General features: G+C 33.1%; 1 protein-coding gene across 3 annotated transcripts in view; it reads left to right on the top strand.

Annotated features, from left to right (window-relative positions):
* The window catches only part of LOC114333939 (leukocyte receptor cluster member 8 homolog), a 45939-nt gene extending 32154 nt beyond the window's left edge, over positions 1-13785 (top strand). For all 3 annotated transcript variants that reach the window (XM_050657508.1, XM_050657503.1, XM_028283942.2), the window contains exons 5-6: positions 3262-3469; positions 13226-13785. In XM_050657508.1, the coding sequence (XP_050513465.1) occupies positions 3262-3469; positions 13226-13388 (371 nt within the window). In that variant the 3' untranslated portion in view covers positions 13389-13785. The remainder of the gene's footprint in view (positions 1-3261; positions 3470-13225) is intronic.
* Positions 13786-15240: the final 1455 nt, after the last annotated feature.

The following is a 15240-nucleotide window of genomic DNA, read 5'->3' as shown; positions in this document are numbered from 1 at the left end:
TCAGTAACATTTCTAAGTTTTTCTGAATGTTTTCCAGTTTTAAATGGATCACAACACTTAGTTGAATACTTGTACCATTCTTTTGCCTGGTTTTCAGACATTGTTTTGCCGTAACCCCTAAATCACTATTTTTCAAAAAACAACACTTGCAATTTTTTTACAGTTTTAAACACGTACTCTTACACCACAATAGATACGCCAACGTCTATTTGTTGAGCTCAAATAAATTAAAAATGAGTTTACCCCTGTGCTTCTTTTATGCAGGATTTTTCCTGCAAAAACATGCATTCTAATTTATTTCTAAGACTGACCAATCAGGGAAATTGAGGTGTGGCCTAGCTAAAACGTGAACATGCAAGTTTTTGTATCTAGTTTAAAAAGTGGTTCATAGAAACAAAATAAGTTTTACAAAAACCAAGAGAAACCAAATTAGCTTTAATAAAAAGTTAATTTTTTAAGGTAAAATCATGTGTATTGAAAACTTTATTTATTTTTTGTACCTAAACCCATGATTTCTCCATTTTAAAATTTGGTCAGTATCTCACTAAAATATTGGCAAAAAATATATATTTTTTTGAAAAAAAATAAAAATGGTGTTTTTGAAAAAAATTTAAAAAAAATTTTTTCAAAATTTTTTTCAATTTTTTTATTTTGAAAATGTGTCATGTGACACATCGTTTGAAAGGCCTTTAAAAGACCTTTTTAACAAGGTATCGCTCATGCATATCCAATAAGTAGTTTTACAGATATTCCTATTTTTCTATACCTATGTAAGAGCAAAATTTGGTAATTTTGTAATTTTCAAAAATTAATTACAAAAAAACTACTGGACCAAAAAATTTGAAAATTCAGATTTTTCATCTACTTTATAAGTAGAATAAGTGTACCAAAAATTATCAAAATCGGGAAGATGAAAATCCAAAGTCACCATTTTATTGGTTGATTTCATATGAAATGACCCAATAGTGATGTAACGGATGTCATTTTTTGAACATTCATGAATACAAATGCGAATATCTGCTACTGACATTCATGAATGCGGATGCTTCTTCTTCTTCTTGTAATAGGACTATGTCCTGTTTCTTCTGTTACAGTCTCTGCTGCGATCCGGAGCATGCATCGTTTTTTGGGTCTTCCTATGGGCCGCTTGGAGTTGGGCTTCTGTGTTTTCGCCCATTTCGCCATACGTTCAGGGTACATCCGATCTATGTGGTCTCTTCACATGCGTCGTCGTGCTCTTGTTCATCTCACTATGTCTTGAACGCCTAGCTCTCTCAATATGTCTTCGTTTCGTATTCTATCTCTGAGTGTGATACCTCTTATGGATCTTAGGGTTTTCATTTCTGTTGTTCTCATTATTTGTTTGGTCTTTGTTGTCTCGGCCCTTGTCTCGGCTGCGTATGTCAGTACGGGTCTAATACATGTCTTATAAATGCGGACTTTGCTTTTGGTGCTCATATATTTATTCCGCCAGATTATATCCCACAGGAAACCAGATATTCTCGCTGCTTTCGTTGCCTGCTGTTTTGTTTCTTGCCACAGATGCCTGCCGCTAGATATTTCCACACCCAAGTATCTACAATCCATTACCTGTTCGATTATAATATGGTCGTCTACTACTAATTTGCATCTAATTGGGTTCTTGGATATTACCAATGCGGATGCGAATGAGAATATTCATTTTTTTTTAAATCGTTTATATTTTTGAACTGTTTTCTAAGTTTATAAAGAGAAGTTAATTGATATTTAGTGTAAATCAATCTGAATCTTAAGCTTTATTTATTACATAATACCATTAATACCAAATATTAAAACAAAGTGAAGGCTGATAATGTGACTATGACCTATGACTGTACCTATGAGGTTAAGTTACCTCTTAACAAAAAAAAAAGATGAGAAGTGAATAGATTTTGATTTTAATAATCTAATATTATCTTGAAATTATTTGTTTTTTCTGATATTCATATTCGCAAAACATTCGCACAAATTTCGCGAATGCGAATATTGGCGAATGCTAATACGAATATTCGTTACATCACTATTACAGAATATAACTTGGTGACGTCACAAGTGTTCGCGGGCTTTTTCGATCGTTTGAAATAATTTAAATACATAGAAGATTTTAAATTTGTATTGTTAAGTTATTATGAGTTTTTAAGACGTGAAATTGTGGAAATCTTTTTTTTAATGAAACTGAAAATTATTATGTAATAAAACACAAGTGTGCAAATTCCCTATTGTTGATTTATTGTAGTTCATGACGTAAATGCACATTCATTAATATCGTTCTTCTTTTTAACTACATATATCTATGACAATAAAAAATATTTTTAATATGGTTATATCTAGGGTTACCATACGTTCGGATTTCGTCCGGACAGTCCGGATTTGAAAGACATGTCCGGTATGAGAAATGTCCGGATTTTTTTCTTTACTAAAAAAAATGGAAAACACTTGGCCCAACGCCAACGGTGGAAAATTTCTGAAATTCTGTCAATGTTGATGAATTAGTTGATGAGCGCTCGTCACTTCTCGTAAGTTTTAAAAAAGCTGAAACCTTTATATCGTTCTGTAATATTATTTTCTAGGTCTAAAGTATGTTAAAAAACAGGTGTATATGTATTTTAAATTGGCACAGATTTTCGATGTTAGTTGCATATTGTAGCGAAACAGCTGTACTTTCAATTGTGCCATATACATTTCGCATATATTATGTACAATGTAGAGGTAGCAACACAGTCAAATTCACATTTTACATTTTCTACAACCCCTTGGACTACCCCTGTCCGGATTTGGCCTTAATAAATTATGGTAACCCTAGTTATATCTCAAAATGCTGATACCAAAAACCGCATAGAATCACTACCAAGACTCCAAAAATATTGATGATGAACATTTATAGTAAATATTGGTTTAAACAGGAACATTTATTGTAGATATTGGTTTAAACAACAACAAACTTTACACACATATTGAGTAGAAATACATGTTTGAAAAGTAAAATTTCTTTTTAAATAAACATTTTGAACTTAGATGGCAACGACTAAATTAGAAACTGTCAACTTCAAAGCATATGTGTCGCAATGAATGTTTATTTTGAGAAATTTATAGGGTGCCCACTTGTTTTCTGGTCAGTGTACTCAAAAACATTAAGAATGAGTCAAAATATGATACAGATTTCATATCTATCCTAGTGTTCCTCCTTCAATTGACGTGCAGTCTAAATAAAATCAATCATTTACAATTTTTTTTCCTTTTCAGATATCATGACCGTCATGAAATCTCTCACAAAAGAAGAAAAGTCTGACGAATGCATATCGTTTGCATTAAAAATTCGGTCGGCTTGGGGTTCGGGCAATTTTCATAAATTCTTTTTTCTTTACTGTAGAGCTCCCTTCATGACCGGCTACCTCTTAAACTGGTTCATTGAAAGAGAGCGCAAAGATTATTTAAAATGCATTATAAAAAGGTATGTATTTATATATTTTTACTAAATCTGATATATTTAAAGGGTGTTGTTTCAAATTCGACTACACTCTACTAAATATCACTAAGTAGTGATAATAATAGCGAACTACTATGAACTATAAAAAATGTGTCGCAGGATATTGTTAAGTTTTATTTGAATTACAATTCAATGAAGTTTTAAATTGCCTCCAGAAAACTGGTACTTTAGATCTATAGTAGGATGCCATCTGTTCAAAAGTCATCCATATAGTATCCATAATTTCGTTTATGATATTTCTATTGATCTAATCATTGTGTTACTCAGGTTTTCTCACATTCTATAATATCCCCTTCTCTTATTTGTGGGCCTATATTTTTTTAGGCATTTGACATTGGCATTTGACAAATTGGTGTACATTTCTTCTATCTTGCTTGTTATATGCACAATTAGGTCTAGAATCTGCTTTACAGCAATAAAATTGATAAACTACAAAACGTTTTACAGCATTTTCATTATACGCGTTGTTTTTTATCGCCGACCAAAATAATGTACTACATGGCTCACTTGTTCCTGAGCTATGAATAAGAATATATCCGGTCTGTTCCTTATACCTACGTATTACGGCTCTACGACAGTATGAGAAAACAACTGTAAACGTGAAAATTTCTAGATAGGGACTTTTTTTACCTCATGACCACGTTTTCAGAATTTGGAACTACTGTGTGCTGGTTCGGTTGTCATTGTATTGGTATACATAAATGTAGGCAACTTTTTGAAATGATATAAACAAATTTGATTTATAAATGTGTATGTAGCATGATACAATTCTGTCTATGACATTCTTAGATATAATTTTACAGTTGTCGCATATTTTCCTTCTGTAGTTATTTATTTACTAACTTTATATTATGTTCTGGTTGTTTAGAAAGGATCAGAAATTTTATTTGAATTCGTAGCTTCTTCTGGCATCTAATACTTTTTCAATTATTTAAGTGTGTAATATTATCCATTAGCTAAGTAGTATGTTCTATATACTTTATTTTTTATGTACTTTCTTTTAAAAATATACCTGATTCGTCATGCAGGTGATATTGTGGTTGGTATATGTGTAATCATTTTATTGTCCCAATAAACTAGACTTTGTCAGTTACTACGTAAGTCGTCGTAAGTAATACATTAAAAATGAGTTTTTTTTAAAGTAACTATTCTGTAACTAAGCTCGAAAACGGTTTAGTGAAGAATACAAAAAGAAAATCTTTCAGACTCTTCAAACAAAAGATATTTGTAATATCTTTATATGGTAGAATTTGTTAATATGTACAATTATGTTTAAGATAACACTTGCACTTCTCCAGATTCCACTGTTTCTTTTTGAAACAAAATTCTTAATTTACAAATGATATATTATACATTACAACTCCACACTTCTTAAATATTTTATCCCGATTTTCCCTTAGTAACAGGATGGAATAAGCGTATATTGCATTAAGGGTTTATAGATTGTTGGCAAGAATTATTTCATCCCAACGTTTTGTCTGCAACTGTGGCAAAGAGTCTAGGTGCGAAAGGATATAGACCTGACTGAGTGGAAGTTATTTGTAAGATGTGAGATATTCGTCACCGAAAACTGATCGTCGCCGTTCGCAGTAAAGAAATATGTATTCATATTTCTTTAATATACATGATCGGGACAGTCAAACAGTCATTGGCGGTAAAACAATATATGTACTATACGCCTACGTCAGGTCCCGTATCGCCTTTGATGTTTGCTGTAGTTTGAGACGGATCGGCAGTAAGACAGGATTTCAGACCATAACCTATAAATCCATGGCACAATATACCAGTATAATACATTATGCTTCTTTTCATGAGCATTTTTCGGTAAAAAGATCTGATATGAATATTACGTGGCGCGAAAATGTGTTTTCATTTTGATGTAAAACAAAATTCTTGTTTTATTTTAAAAGATTTTTCCATAATATTTGCTAAATTTGAAGTAAACGCGCCACAAAAGAATAACTTTGATACAGTTTGAATTTTGAAACTCTTTTGTGGCGCGTTTACTTCAAATTTAGCAAATATTATGGAAAAATCTTAAAATAAAACTAGAATTTTGTTTTATATCAAAATGAAAATACATTTTCCCGCCACGTAATATTCCTATCAGATCTTTTGTAGCTGGAGTATTGTATGCGCCACTCATTTTTAAGGCGTTTAGCGGCTTTTTATTCTTGTATCAGGAGTTTTTCAAAGTTATTTATAAATTAAATGTATGAAGTTGAATACAATGTTCCTCTGTTACTCGTTAAGCTTTATAAATGGTCACCTTTGTTGCATTATCACCCAAATGATCTAGTGTCCATCGAATGTACACTAGATTTTTTTCTATTCGAAATACGATTGGAAAAAAAATATTGAGATGACCGGTAAATGAAGTCGAATTGCCTGTTGCCAGATCAACTTTAGCGTCGTATTCACTACAACTACATAAACCATTTCGGGAATAATCGTTAATTGGATTATACTTTTGTAGCTTAATAACTTCTAAAAGGCTTAACCGATTTTGATCAGTAAACATGAGTTTAAAACGTATTTACCAGTAGTATCTGATAGATCTAAGGTCAAGTATGATAACTGAAGCTATTACAGGAATTATTGAGCTTGAGAAACCGTTTTTCCCGTAGGAAATAGATTTGATCATACTTATGAAGCCTATAACTTAAAAATTCGAATTTTCCGGGATATGACGTATACACCGTTAGATTCGTCTAGAGTCCTACAAACGCTCAGTGATTGGCGCAATTCGTAGGTTAAAATTTTGAGTAATTGTCGAAATACCAAAATTTTCAAAGTATAGTTTTTTAGTTTTTCGACTATACTGAGCCGTGTGTATGTCTGATCCTGAAGGCTTGGACACCATTTGAAAGCTTAACTTAACACTATTGATTTGGTGTATTTGCGGTTCTCCTGTCTCTTCTTGATCCGAAGATATATACCCCCAAAAAATATGCCGTTTTGTACCTACCAAATCCTCTAGCTGGCTTATGGGTGGTCAAAAGTCACAAACTACACCGGTTCTGAATCGGCCCAGGCCCCCTCTTCAAACACAGAAAAAAATTCAAATCGGTTTAACTTTTAAACACACATACATATCCACAAACATTTTCCCTTTTTTAAATAAAAATTGAGTCATGCTTCTGAGCTCGGTAACTTTTGAATGTTATAACCGATTTTCAAAATTAGACATGCGTTGGAAAGGTAATGATCAGTACTATTAGAAGCCGCAACGGTCGGACTTAAATTTTTGAAGTTTTTGGGTTTGGGGACGAGAACGAAAAACAGACCCTAAATAGAAAAGGCCGTAAAATCCACACCCTTGGACCAAAATGGATGGTTGACATATGAATGGGTGAGTCTTTTCCTGAACTTTAAGATGGGACTTGGCCCATCTTTTAAATCAGTCAGATTTAGAAAATCGAAAATTTCGTGTATATGTAGTGTCCCGTGTAGGGGGGTGTTGGTGTGCGCCACTGGCGAGAACTGTCGTTCTCTGGTAATATAATTCGTAAATATTTTTTTTTCGATTATAGCGCCATCTATCGACAACTAGAATAATCACCGAACTAGAATAATTACCAAAGTAATCACCGACGTGCCTTTTTTTCTGTCACATACAATTTAATGCGTTAGAAAGAAATCGAAAAACTGTGACGCACTGAAAGATGCTCATGAGAAAAAGAATACGTGTGTCGTTTCTTGTTTCATATTCAAATTACCCTATCCTATATGTGACACTACCTTATTCCAGAGATAAAAACTAAGGATTATGTGAATATCACTTCTGTCACTCCAACTTTTACATAGAAACCATAAATAACTATTTACACTATTGTGTAAGATTAACTCATTTTGATTACTGAATGTAAATTGAATATTAGATACTATACATATTATTTACTAAAATTCACGAGGAAAATAAAATTCCTGTAGCTGACTGTATACCATAAATCACAAAAACACTAGATCCTTTGTAAATGGTATATTTAAAAGTCCCTAAATAAGGGTTACATTACATCACAGAACGTTTTTGTGATATTTTAACACTGATGATGAATTTTTTTTTTAATCCGAAAACGTTCTGTGATGTAATGTAACCCTTATTTAGGGATTTTTAAATATACCTTTTGCAAAGGATCTATTATTTTTCTACTGTTTACTAAGTTTTTTTAATGATTTCATTTAAGTTTCAAGCTTGAAATATTTTTTGTATACAAATTACTACATATAATAAATGGTAATGATTGTTTGCTTAGGACATAGCATATGCGCTTACTCTTGGAAAACGTAAATACATAAAATATTAAGATTTTATTTGTGTTTCAGTATTTTTCTTCCATTTGTGGTATTTTAAGTAACCGAACACAAGGAATGTAAATAATCACTCTCATTTAAATTTTTCACACACGTGTTTTGTGGTTGTTAGCACAAAGTATTTAATCTTGCACTTAAAAGTAAAATGCTGTGTCCAAGTACACGCTAACTTGTACGCAAATCAAAAAGTTAGATACACGCGAAAGAAACGTCATCAAGCCAGTGACGTTATTATGTAGCGTGCGCTGTGACTGTATTTTTGGTACACGCTAATTTTCCGATTTTTTAGTGTGCTTAGTGTTTGTTGTTTGATAGACAAATATTTGTGATTAAGGAAAGGGAAGAAGAACTATTGAGATGTCTCAAACTTAGTTGTAATAAATCAATATAGGTATTATATAAAAATAGATGTTCAGGTTAGCAAAATATACATTTAGTTGACATGACAAAATACTGTTAAAATAATTTTTATACGTAAGATAAATATTATTGTCAAAGCTCTGAAAATTATCTTTTAATTTGTTTTCGCTTTAATTCAATAACGGTTTGATCGGTACCTTTAGGTCTTCCTTTTATTCTAATTTTGGGCGGTAATACTATTTCACTTATCACTAAAAAATATATATTAATTTATAGCGATTACAAATAAAATGTCATATGAAAATCTTACTTTTGATTTTTCTGTTGCTTTCCAGAGTTAAAACTGATTCTCGACGCCCACTTTCGATTTCTTGCGAATTTTCAGGTAAAATATTGTCTTTACTGTTTTCGTTACTTTTTGCAACTAAAACGAATTCCTCTTCGTTAGGTACTAAAATTTCGAAAAGAAGAAATATTATTGATTATATAAGTTTATAAATTAAGCTTATATAATCAACAATATGTCTTCTTTTCTAGATGGTAATGAAATTTTACTACCTAACGTAGTGGAATTGAGTTACAAAAAGTAACGAAAACAGTAAAGAGAAAATTTTTCCTGAAAATTTGCAGGAAATCGAAAGTTTGCGTCGAGAATCAGTTTTAACTATGGAAAGCAACAAAAAAATCAAAAGTAAGATTTTCATAGATACGTTTTATTTGTAATCGCCATAAATTAATATATATTTTTCTTAGTTATAAGTGAAATAGTATTACCGCCCAAAATTAGAATAAAAGAAAGACCTAAAGGTGCCGATCAAACCGTTTTTGGATTAAAGCGAAACGAATTAATTAACAGTACATATTCATGTCAACTAAATGTATATTTTTATACACACATTCATTTATTACAAGTAAGTTTGAGAACGGTTTGAGACATCTCAATAGTTCTGCTTGATTTCTCTTAATCACAAATTAATATTTGTCTATCAAACAAACACTAAATATACTGAAAAATCGGAAAATTAGCCTGTACCAAAAATACAGTCACAGCGCACGCTAAATCATGACGTCACTGGCTTGATGACGTTTCTTTCGCGTGTATCTAACTTTTTGATTTGCGTACAAATTAGCTTGTACCTAGACACAGCGAAAGTAAAATGGGATTAGGTGTTGTTTTTCAGAGACAGGTATCAGATATGCCATTTGGTGATAGTCTCTTTGGTAAACTAATAGGAAAATCGTGCTTTTTTATGTTCAAATTTGTTCTTCCTTTATTATACTCAATGACATTCGAAGTCTTACATCCACAAGGAATCATTTCTGGACCATGTTTGGCAACATGGTACATTTTAATCAAGAATGAAACGATCACATTGGCAAGACTTTTTATTGACATGTAATAAAAAAAAAATAATAATGTGTTTGGCGACCCCCTAGCTGAGCACCCCTGTATACGTCTAGGCATTGACAAAATGAGATGATCGATGTCTGCTTGAGGCACCTCGTTACAAGCAGCTTGAATTTCATGGATTAACTGTGCCAGACTCTGGGGAGGATGGTGCAAAATGACAGTCTCCTCCCCATCATATCCCACACACGTTCGATAGGATTTAAACCCAGTGAACGGGGTAGCCACGGCAAAAAATTAACGACAGCTTCTTGGTGAGAGTCCATAGTTCGACGGCCGTCTAGATAAGGCAGTAAACTGGTTTGTAAGATGTCATCAACATAACGCGCATCTGTCATACTGCCTCGAATAAATAAAAGTGGTGATATGCTACCATAGGCAATAACCCCCAAACCATTACTCCAACTTATTTTATAATCTAAATTTAACCCTCACGCACAAGTTGTAGTCCATGTGACTAACAACTTCAGTGAGAAACTGGGTTTATTTATTATGTACTAGGTTGCTACAAATAAACTCTATTATTATTATTATTAACTGTCCTGTGTAGATGCTTCTCAACAGCAAACCCCATATCTCGTCGCTCTCCACGTCGGCGTCTTATCATCTTACGACCATCATGTATACCTAAACAAAATCGCGATTCATCGCTGAATGCTGCATTATGCCATTCTGTCACCCAATGCTGCCGTGGTCCGCAGTCAAAGGAAGCACTCGTCGTGGAAGGAAGGAAAACAGTCCAAAGGCTCGAATGTTACGGTATAGGGTATGTATAGTACCAAGTCTACCTTCTACTCCAAACCATTGGTCAGCGATTTGACGCTTAGTAGCAAAACGGTTACGCAGAGCCAGGAGTCTAAAGCGCCCATCTTGACGCCCTGTGGTACACCTCGGTTGACCAGTTGGTCTTCTTCGTGTTCCTCTACCTTCGTTTTTCCACACGCGACACACTCGCATAACTATCATTGCCATACAATTAACACGACAAATTTCGTGATACGACAAACCCATATCTCTATACGCAATAATTCTACCCCTGTCAAAATCGCTAAAATGGTGGTAATTTTGGTGTCTTCGAACTCAACGCATATTCTTGCACTGAACACAATTAGACTGAGGAATAATAACTAAAAATTTTATGTACCAACCGGTCTTCATAAATAGGTCTTTTCACAAAAAAAATTTAAAAAAGATAAAACTTTATTTTTACAAAAACTATAAAAGGTAAAACATTGATATTGTTATCATAGCATGCTTTAAATATAGTCATTGTGCTGCCAAAAAAGTTCAAGAAATTATTCCTTCTGGGTGTAACACTGCTAATGTCACTGAGTATATTAGTTACTGGATAAAGATGTCCAGGAAATGTAGCAATGTCTGTACCTGATGATCCTAACTAAAATAGGCTAGTGTTGTTTTTTCGACATTATATCTATTAACCCATTCGCTACCGATAACTCGCCAGGACCTCGATTTTTTGACCCTTCACTTCGTTATCGAACGTATTCGCTTAGTATCTGTTTAGTGTACAGATAGCGAATAATCGATAACGAAGCGAAGGGTCAAAAATCAGGGTTCAGCGCATGATATGGTCCTTCAGTAAGATGCCGTTCGCGCGCCTGCGAGTGATATGGTTACTTCTCAGCGAATGGGTTAAGTCTTCATGGTATACAGGGTGTTTGGTAACGAATGGGCCATAGCTTAACCTTAGATTCCTGAGCTTAAAACAGGTCGATTTAAGCTAACTTACTTCAGTACGAAAGTTGATAATAAGTGAAATACCTACCTACACGGTGTCAAAGTTAAACTTTTATTTTATTTATTCTTGAATATTTCCTGACAGGTATAGGATAACAACACGAAATTTGGTAAGCGGACTTTAACAAATCTAAATTCGTCACCAAAAATGGTGTATTACCCAGAGGACGCTACATATCGTCGGTGATTCTGCAAAACCTCATATGAGAATTTGTTTTTTCCAGAAGTTAGTTTTTTGCCCTGTAAGAAACTCCGTTAAAAAATACACATGTTAACGTAATGAAAATGTCATTTCGTAACTATGTTAACTTTATTAGGTTTCTTGACATTTTCATTACGTTAACATGTATATTTTTTAACAAAGTTTCTGACGGCAACAAACTAAATTCTAAAAAAAATTCTCATACGAGGATTTGCAGAATCACCGACGATATGTCTTTCAGCGCTCATTTAATACGTTCAATTTTTTTATCCCCACTCTACATACTTTTTGAATCAAAAGTTTTGTTCACTTAATATTTTTTTTACTTAACAAAGATATACTACATTCATCTCGTTAAACTCAACCGTTTTCGAAATAAACGAATTTTAAATCTGCGATGCAACATAATTTTTTGCATAATACATACATATGTATCATTGTAGTCACACCCGAAAAATAAACTTGAAACCATAATAATTGCACAAGTTCTCATATTTATGTCAATGCATCGTAAATTCTATTTGAAGGAATGTGCGATACATTTTTGGAAATTATTATGGTTTTAAGTTTATTTTTCGGGTGTAACTACAATGATATGCAAAAAATTATTTTGCATCGCTGATTTTAAATGTGTTTATTCGAAAACGGTTGAGTTTAGCCAGATGAATGTAAAATATCTTTTTTTAAGTAAAAATATAAAGGTTTTGATCCAAAAAGTATGTAGAATGGGTATAAAAAATTGAACGTATTAAATGAGCGCATGAAAGGCGTCTGTGGCGCCTTCTGGGTAATACATAATTTTTGGTGGCGAATTAAGATTTCTTGTCCCAAAAAACCCCTACTTACCAAATTTCGTGTTGTTATCCCATGCCTGTCAGGAAATATTCAAGAATAAATAAAATAAAAGTTTAACTTTGACACCCTCTATTTCGGTTATTATCAACTTTCGTACTAAAGTAAGTTAGCGTAAATCGACCTTTTAACCTCAGGAATCTGAGGTTAAGCTATGGCCCATTCGTTACCAAACACCCTGTATATGTTATCGATTGACTTCAAACTGTATACTGTTCGGATTTTCAGCGTTGGAATACTATCCAGTTCAGCTGAGGGTTCAAAAAGAGAATGGGAGGAAGGAAATGAAGATAATATCTTTATAAATTGACAGCTATGCCCTGTTTTTAAACCAGGAGGAGTAAACTCAAAAGACAGATTTATACCCAATAATGTCACTAGAAAAATCACCAAATACATCTTTTTTAGTTGATCATGTGGGAATGTGGGCCTTCAACAGTAATCCATAACTGTTATGTTATACTGATACGTCGCTAAAGAGGTCTAAAAACAACTGTTTTTTTTTATATAAAAGCAGAATAAAAATCTAAAAATTAAAGGAATGGCGCAGAAAACACAAAATATCGCTGATATAACTTAATTAACCTATGAGATGCCAAGAGTGTCTAAAATTGCATAAGTAAACTTGCCTGAGGTTGGACCAATTACAAAATAGCAGTACAGCGCGGTAAATTTTAATTATTCCTCCTAGTTTAAAAACAGGGCATAGCACTACAAAATCCCATTTTACTTAGTATAAACACAACACTGAAGTTTTTAACCAAAGTACTATTTACATCCTTGTGACCATTTTAATCACATTATTAACTTTTGTTTTTATGTTTAGCTATCGTCAGAGCGTTTCGATCGACTTCCTGGTTCAAGAGTTGGCTTTCGAAAATGTGGAGGAGTGTTTCGCGTTTTTAGAGCAGTTTTCTTTAGTTTTCGCCGATTCGGAAAGGACTTTACTCGATTGTAAGAGCAGTATGTCGGCTCTTCCTTGTATCTAGCCATTCAGATTACTCTGATCGGTACAAATTATATTTTCCCGTATTGAGTTCTCACTTATACTTAGTACAAGTGGTGATTCAACATTATGGTTTCCATCTGCGTGGATGGCTTTAATTATTCTGGTAGAAAAAAATCGTGGTCTGTTAGAAATTCGTTAACAGACGGTTACTGGCCCTGGACGACGAGGAATAGGAAAAGTGTCTACTCTGTTTAGTAAGCTTTGAATCAATCTTTTTGTTTATCCAAACCATGGTGATATTTGGTTGCTACAAACGAAGGTTCATTTTTTAATGATTTTTTAAAATATTTTGTCATGTTTTAGTGACAATGGAGATGTTGGTACAACTAATGATTGTAGTTAATGTATATATTTTTTTATTAAAATAATTTATTGAATTCTTTATTTATTTAAAACGCCCCTATTGTTTAACACGTTTCCTGCCGTCTCGGTCCATGCGACTGAGAAAAAATTGATCTTCATGCCAGCAAGGTCTATTTGACTGAGAATTTTAATGTGACTGGTGCTGTCCCATTCTATGTGACTGAGATAGTTTATTGCATCCCAGCTGCCAGTGTCTCAATTTAGAGTACGTTTATAAATATGATCTGACCGAGCTGGCATAGAAAAGGTGTTGCAACGATCAAGTTAGTGACTCACACTTTTTATCGCCGAGAAAGAGTAAAACTTAAAATCATTTAAGTTATATATTAAATTTATATATGGAATTAAGTCATAATTGAATCAATTGATAGTAATGAAAATTACATTTTATAAGTTTTTGACGTTTCAATTTCCGCTCTGGAAATTGCTTTGAAAAAAAGATTTAATTTAAAATATGAGCTGTTATTGTAGCAATTATCAATCTATCTAAAAGGCAGTTGAATGCAAAAGAGGAACTGATGCTCTTAAAAGGTCTAAATTATGTTATAACATGTCCAGCAGTTCTTAGAAACAAGATGTAATTAGTGAAGTTGAAAAGTCCCAAGAAGAGGAAAAGAAGAACTCAACGTTTTAAAAGAAGATGAGTCTATAATAACATCAGTATCTGACGATGGCGACGTATCAGTAATTATGGACAAGGCTAATATCTGTAGAAAATCCAAGAAATTGTCACGAATGGACCTTACAGAAAACTAAAAAAAAATCCAACCAAATCACTGGAAAACAATAATACTGCACAAATTTAACCCTTTCGTGACGGCCATTTTTAAACGTGCAGTGCCCCATATACGGGGTTTTTTTGGGACTTGCGCTTCCCGTTTAACACTTCCGCGCATCTATGCGTTTCCCGACTTTCGTGGTAAACAAGTTCGTTAGTGTAAAATTGAATAAACAAGCACACAAGATAAATGTTACTAATTATTATTTGTAAAAGTGAATATAACATTTCTAGCTCTGAAGTACATTTTAATGCAAGTGAATGTATGTGGCACTCTAGCAGGCAAACTTTTGAGCGAATATGCGGTTCCCGACGTTAAAGGGTTAAGGAATACCTGACAGGCTACCCCTCTAACAAATTTTCATCAGCATAAACATGTATAGCCTTTAGTACATAACACAACAGTTATTAAAACTCACATTTCTTGGAAAAACTAGAGGAAATCGATTACAATTCCAACAATATATTGTAAGTTTCAATATCACCAGCCTTTTCACGTTGATAACAAAAACCAGACTGAATGTTCCAGCATGGAGTTACTTTGCACAGACAAATTTATATGTACATATTTCCTTTTCTGGATGTGTTACTCACAAAAGAAGATAAAGGATATGCAACAAAGTTTACAAAAAAACCAACTTACAACATCGGATACATATTTAAATATCCACAACACAAGCATCAAAACGGG

This window comes from Diabrotica virgifera, chromosome 1 (assembly GCF_917563875.1).
Source record: "Diabrotica virgifera virgifera chromosome 1, PGI_DIABVI_V3a".
In the NCBI taxonomy this organism is placed as follows: domain Eukaryota; kingdom Metazoa; phylum Arthropoda; class Insecta; order Coleoptera; family Chrysomelidae; genus Diabrotica; species Diabrotica virgifera.
Note: the sequence above shows the minus strand (reverse complement) of the source record. Positions and strands in the feature narration are given on the sequence as shown.